The 7,200-nt window shown below is 44.0% G+C and overlaps 1 protein-coding gene across 1 annotated transcript; it reads left to right on the forward strand.

Annotated features, from left to right (window-relative positions):
• The first annotated feature begins 287 nt into the window (after positions 1-287).
• On the forward strand, positions 288-3,426 carry LOC120929087. The gene is made up of 2 exons (XM_040340291.1): positions 288-3,170; positions 3,387-3,426. Exon 1 carries the CDS (start codon positions 306-308, stop codon positions 3,165-3,167), a length of 2,862 nt encoding a protein of 953 aa, XP_040196225.1. The 5' UTR covers positions 288-305; the 3' UTR covers positions 3,168-3,170; positions 3,387-3,426.
• The last annotated feature ends 3,774 nt before the right edge of the window (positions 3,427-7,200 follow it).

Below are 7,200 nucleotides of genomic sequence, written 5' to 3' on the forward strand. Positions count from 1 at the left end.
CCAAGTCTAAGTTATGTGGGATTCCCTTTACAGGAGATCTCCTATTTGGTCCCGACCTGGAGTCAGTCTTAGACCGCACGGCGGATAAGAAAAAATCTTTTCAGTTTAAACGTAAAACTCCACAAAAAGGGAGAGGGTTTCGTCCCCAGAGACAAACAGGGGTCCCGAAACCAGAGACTCAAAAAAGGATCTGGACACCTAGGGGTAGGGGAAGAGGAGCGATTTTTCGCCCACCTGACCAGCCCCCCAGAAAACAATGACTCCCAGATCAGAGTGGGGGGAAGGTTGGGGGCCTTCCTCCCACAATGGGAGTCTTTTTCCCCAAACAGGTACGTATTGGCGATAGTGAGAAGGGGGTATTCCCTAGAGTTCTCATCCCTTCCGCCACAGAGGTACCTGGTCACTCAGCTTCCCAGAGCCAAGGAAAAAGCAGAGGCTCTAGTGGGGGCCTTGAGGGATCTGGAGGTCCAAAATGTTGTTTGCAGAGTCCCAAAAGGAGAGGAGAAAAGAGGGTTTTACTCCCACGTTTTCGTGGTAAAGAAACCCTCTGGCAAGTACAGGTTAATCCTAAACCTGAAACCGCTGAACAAGTCAGTAACATACAAAAGATTCCGTATGGAGTCAATTTTCACGGTAAGGGCCCTCCTACCACAGAATTGCTTTATGGTCTCCCTGGACCTCAGGGACGCGTACCTGCACGTACCCATTGCAGAGGGGTCTCAGGAGTTTCTACGGCTAGCGATAGACTTAGGAACTTCGGTGGTGCACCTACAGTTCCAGGCCTTGCCATTCGGTCTATCCTCCTCACCCCGCGTGTTCACAAAGGTCCTGGCGGAACCAATAGCTTTTCTGCGTCTTCAGGGAGTGGGTATAATAGCGTACCTGGACGACCTGCTTCTTTTTGCAGCCTCTCCGGAACAAGTATCCAGGGACCTGGAACTAACCAAAAAGACCCTTATGGACCTAGGTTGGCTGTTAAACCTGGAAAAATCCAGTCTAATACCATTGCAGCGCATTCCTTATTTAGGGTACACCCTGGACTCCACCCTGCTAAGGGTCTTCCTTCCATTAGAGAAGGCTCTAAAGTTGGAAAAGTCGGTATCTGCCCTCCAGGGCAGCCATCAGGTTTCAATCAGATTCCTGATGTCAACACTAGGACTGTTAACTTCCACTCTACCGGCAGTCCAGTGGGCAGGGATTCACTTTCGGGCCCTGCAGGCCTTTGTACTCAGAATCTGGGACCACAGCTCAGAACACCTAGACGTCCTGGTACAGGTCCCAAGTCAGGTAAAGAGATCCCTCTGGTGGTGGAGAAAGATCACCAATTTGTCGCAGGGTCGTCTATGGCATATCCGGTCTCCACTGGTTGTCACCACAGACGCCAGCGGCAGAGGTTGGGGGGCTCACCTGGGTGTACTTCCAGCACAGGGTGTTTGGGAAGTGGCAGAGCTGAAACATTCCTCCAACTGGAAGGAGCTGAGGGCGATCGGTTTAGCTCTCATCTTCTTTCAGGAGAGACTTCGAGGACACCACGTCCAGGTGAGGTCAGACAATGCGTCGGCCGTGGCCTATGTGAACAAACAGGGTGGCACCAGGTGTGTAGCCCTGTCGGCCATAACAACAAGAATCTTTCGCTGGGCCGAAACAAACACCCTGTCCTTATCAGCAGTTTTTCTAAGGGGAATAGAAAACAGTACAGCGGATTTCCTCAGTCGAAGTCAACTGAGGGAAGACGAGTGGTCCCTCAATCAGGAGGTCTTCCATCTTTTGGTCAAGAGATGGGGGTCTCCGGAGATAGATCTCTTCGCATCCAGGGAGAACGCAAAAACACATTGGTTTTTCTCTCGGGGCAGGGGAGAGGGAGCAAGAGGGATAGATGCCCTATCCCAGAGCTGGCGATTCGGGATTTGTTACGCCTTCCCACCCCCAGCTCTTCTACCATTGGTCCTGAGAAAATTTCAGCTGGAGAACACCTCACTTATCCTTGTGGCACCCCACTGGCCCAAGAGGGCTTGGTTTTCGGTTCTCAAGCAGCTGACCACAGAACCCCCTCTTTTTCTTCCTCTTCGAGAGGATCTCCTCTCGCAGGCTCCAGTTCTATGCCCACAGGTACACAGGTGGAACCTTGCGGCGTGGTTACTGAGGAGTCCTTGCTGAGGTCCAGAGGTTTTTCGGACAAACTGACTGCCACCCTTCTTAACAGTAGGAAGAAGGAGACACGTTCTATTTATAGAAAAGTTTGGCTTCGTTTTAATACTTGGTGCCAGGAATTTTCCTTTCCAACACAAAGCCACAAGTCCGTTCTGGAGTTTCTCCAGTGCGGAGCGGATAAAGGCTTGTCAGTGAGTACCCTTAAAGGCCAGGTCTCAGCCCTCAGTGTGTTTCTAGAGAGCCCTCTAGCCTCCAATCCTTGGGTCATCAGGTTCTTTAGGGCTTTGTCCAGACAGAAACCTTCCCAGGGACCTCCCTTCCCCAAGTGGGATCTATCACTAGTTTTACAGGTGCTAACAGGGTTGCCCTTTGAACCCTTAGACAAGTGTTCGTTAAAGGATTTAACATTTAAAACAGTCTTTTTAGTTGCAGTGACTACTGCCAGGAGGGTCAGTGAATTGGAAGCCCTGTCCATTCGTCCTCCTTTTTGTGTAATTTTTCCGGATCGGGTTGTTTTTAAAACCGATCCGGCTTTCCTTCCGAAAGTGGCTTCCAAGTTTCATAGAAGCCAGGAGGTTGTGTTACCTTCATTTTGTTCCAATCCCTCGGGTGAAAGGGAATTTAAGTTTAGTACACTAGATGTTAGGAGATGCATCCTACAGTACTTGGAGCTGACTCGGGCTTTTAGGAAGTCAGACTCTTTGTTTGTTTTGTTTTCTGGGACCAGAAAGGGACAGAAATCGTCTCGGCGCACAATTGCTAGGTGGCTTAGACTAGTTATTGGGCAGGCTTACTCCTTGACTGGTAGGGAAGTCCCTACAGGAATAAAGGCACACTCTACTCGAGCGGTGGCTACTTCTCAGGCTGAAAGGGCTGGAGCGACGCCAGATCAAATATGCAAAGCCGCAACTTGGTCCAGCTACGCCACTTTCATCAAGCATTATAGAGTAGACTTGGTGTCAGCAGGTGAACAAGCCTTTGGGAGAAAAGTCTTGCAAGCCGTGGTCCCACCCTAAATTGTAAGTACTCGATTATCCTCTCAAGTTGTGGCTGTCCTGAAAGACGGATAGGGAAAAATGGAGTTACACTTACCGGTAACGTCCTTTCCAGTAGTCTTTCAGGACAGCCCTAGTTACCCTCCCGAAAAGTTGGAAGAAGGGGTTTCTAATCCAGGAACATAGTATGATATTGATGTGTTAACTATGGATTACTAACATGTTCTTGTGTCTCCCCAGCGGACCGGAGTGCTCGTATAAAAACTGAGGTCTAGCAGGGGGAGGAGAGATTTTAAAGGCTGTGCAGTGTTTCCTAAGGAAGAGGAGGAGCCTATCTCTCAAGTTGTGGCTGTCCTGAAAGACTACTGGAAAGGACGTTACCGGTAAGTGTAACTCCATTTTTTTCGAAATTTCGCAAAATGCGAATGCGATATTTACTGCGCAATTTCGACAAATGCTGTAGGAGCACTCTGATTGGCTCAGAATATTCGTGATATTTTATCGAAATTTCACAAAATGCGAATGCGATATTGATGGCGAAATTTCGACAACAGCGCTAGGAGCACTCTGATTGGCTCAGAATATTCGTGATATTTTGCAATACGAAATAATTGCGAATATTCGGCAAATGCGGAAGGAGCACTCTGATTGGCTTAGAATATTTTTGATATTTTACAATACAAAATAATTGCGAATATTCGGCAAATGCAGAAGGAGCACTCTGATTGGCTCAGAATATTCGTGATATTTTACAATAGAAAATAAAAAGTGTTTTGCATTGGTGGTGATTCTTTACTCTATCCATCTGTCACAGCCGTTTGTCAATCAAACACCTTGAAGATTGAACACGTTCATGCTGCATGCTTTGGACTTTTTTTCACTTCACATATCAAAGACATTTTTATGAAAGATTATTTTTCTATTATTGGGACTATTTCTTTATATATTTGTTTCACTGTGTATTTCACAAGTTATTTGCGCTTGCTTATTTTATAATTTGCCCACATGTCTTGTCACTAGACATATTTTTTATTCTTGTAGAGCGACTCCATTTTCTGTCTTGTATTAATTTATGTTGTATAACATTTTTGAGTTGCTGCTGTATTCTCCCCTTTTTTTAAGGTATGCGCAATTTTTTCCATCTTACCAAAAAAAATAATATCAAACATACAAATATTCATAACAGAAACATACACAAAGCCCCCCCCTTTTGCATCAGAGACAATCAGAGTTCTCCTACCACAGTTATCGAAAATTCGCAATCATTTTCGCATTCGCATTAGCGAAAATTCGCAATTTTTTTTTTTTATATTCGGCAACATAAAAGGATCGCCTCAGCTTAGCTACTCGGCCCAGGGCCTCTAATCATACCAGCAATGCTTTTAGACGTCGATAGGATGTGATCTGTTTTAAAAATAAAATTGAAAAAATGTGAATTTTCGGAATAGCGAATATTCACTGCGAAATTCGAAATATATCGCGAATACTCGAATATGCCATATTCGAGCCGAATATTCGCAATACGAATATTCGTGAGCAACACTACTCTTAATCTATTTAGATACATCCCATCCGCATCCACCCCTGATGAGCGAGCAATGATCTCGCAAAACGTGCATCTGGTTTTCTGATGCGTGCATTTGTATATACTGCATTGTATAACGTTTGTATCAATTTTAATTATTCTCTTTATTATGTGCAAATCCCATTGGCTGAGCTATTATGCTGTATTATTCATGTATGTGCATCAATTTTAATAAACATTTATACTGTTACTATTTTTGTTACTCAGTGGCACACTGTGACCACCTTATTTAAAGTCCCAAGGGCGACTCTTTTTCTGTATATAGGGATGGAGGTGCATCACTGGTGACTACAGACCTTTTATATTTGTTTCTTAATTGCACTTGTAGCACTGCCGCTTTGTTTGCTCACCAACTCTGTTCATACAGTTAGCAGTTGGACCCCTGTTCGGTTCGGACCCGAACTTTCGAACACCGCAAAAGTTTGGACCCGAATAACGAACCCCATTAAAGTCAATGGGACCCGAACATCAAATATCAAAAGTGCCCATTTTAAAACATAATTTTTAAATGAGCAGTGTTTTTTTTTTTTTTTTTTAAGTGAAAGCCTAAAAAAGAAAAAATCCTTCCAATATAGTGCCTGGGAGGTCACCTTAGTCTAACTGTAAAGTGGCAGATCTGTACCATGTCTAAAATCTGCTGCAGCAATAATTGAATTTTTAAAGCCCAAAAAAAATTAAAATTTTCCTGCAAGCTGCCTTTATTTTGCTCAGCAACAGCTGGGGAGTCAGTGTGTATGATGAGGCCACAACGTAGAGCACTGGGAACAAGATTAGAGTTTTTTTTTGGATTGAAGTAACGGGTACGTTAAAATTGGTCTTTTGGTGTCGTGGTTCCTTCCCACCGTAACCCTATAGAGATAATCTTGATGCAAGCAAGAATTTACCTTGCTGTAAAAAATTGCAATGATATGCACCTGTCAGACAGGTGCTGAAAAATTGGTCTTTGACCACCACATCCATCTTTGCCTGTGGACTCATTTGTTGCTGGCCCCCTTACAGTGCCAAGGGAATGTCTGCCTCTCCTTGTTGTCCTCCCAGACATTATTGGGAGGGAGGGGGCGGTGCTTTTAAGCAAATGTAAAGGAGAAGTTGAAATCTGTACGTAGATGCACTTTAATCAATGTAAAGAGGTGCTTGGTACCCTTTAATTTGAGTACTCGCACTACACAGATATGCTCAACAGATGCAATATAACGTGCCAAATGTACAGTGACGCACAGCACTATATGGCGTTAAATTGGCAGTAATGCACGCAAAACGATATGATGTTAAACTGGCAATAGCGCATGCAAAACTAAATGGCATAAAAATGGCTGTAACACACGCAAAACTGTATGGCGTTAAACTGGCAGTAAAAAACACAGAAGTAAATGGCGTTAAACTGGCAGTAACGCACACACAAAAGTAAATGGCGTTGAAGTAACATTTTGCAATCCTATATGCTCTATTGTAACCTATATAGCTATTGCATATATGTATCAATTGTATATCCCTATAATTTGCTTAGTAAACAATGTTACATTTATTTCCCAAGAAAATAGAAATATCACAAAGTAAACAGCAGATATCTACAGCATATCACAATCATTAAAATTCCACATCCCTGCCGCTCTTACAGTAAATAATCCACTACCTAGTTTAAGGTTAAACCTCTTTTCTTCTCATTTTAATGAGTGGACACGTGTCTTGCTAAACTCCCTTCCGCGAAAAAGTTTTATCCCTATTGTGAGGTCACCAGTATGGTATTTGTAAATTAAAATCATATCCCCTCTCAAGCGTCTTTTCTCCAGAGAGAATAAGTTCAGTGCTCGCAACCTTTCCTTATAACTAATATCCTCCAGACCGGTTATTAGCTTTGTTGCCCTTCTTTGTACTCTGTCCATTTCCAGTACATCATTCCTGAGGACTGGTGCCCAGAACTGGACAGCATACTTTGTTAGCAGCAGCTTGGCATTGCATGCCATTGCTGAGCCTATCATCTACTAGGACCCCCAGGTCCTTTTCCATCCTAGATTCCCCCAGAAGTTCTCCCCCCAGTGTATAGATTGAATTCGTATCTTTGCAACCTAAATGCATTATTTAAAAATTTTCTACGTTGAAGCTCATTTGCCATGTGGTTGTCCACCCCATTAATTTGTTCAGATCTATTTGCAAGGTTTCTACATCCTGCAGAGCATCCTGCAGAGCAGTTATTGCCCTACTTAGTTTAGTATCGTTCACAAATACAGAGATTGCACTACTTACCCTATCCTCCAGGTCATGTATGAACAAATTAAACAGGATTGGTCCCAGCACAGAACCCTGGGGGACCCCACTACCCATCTCTGACCATTCTGAGTACACCCCATTTATGACCACCCTCTGAAATCGCATTTGTAGCCAGTGTTCAATCCATGTACTCACCCTATTGTCCATGCCAATGGACCTCATTTTGTACAGTAAACGTTTATGGGGAACTTTGTCAAATGC

Source organism: Rana temporaria, chromosome 1 (assembly GCF_905171775.1).
Source record: "Rana temporaria chromosome 1, aRanTem1.1, whole genome shotgun sequence".
Classification (NCBI taxonomy): Eukaryota; Metazoa; Chordata; class Amphibia; order Anura; family Ranidae; genus Rana; species Rana temporaria.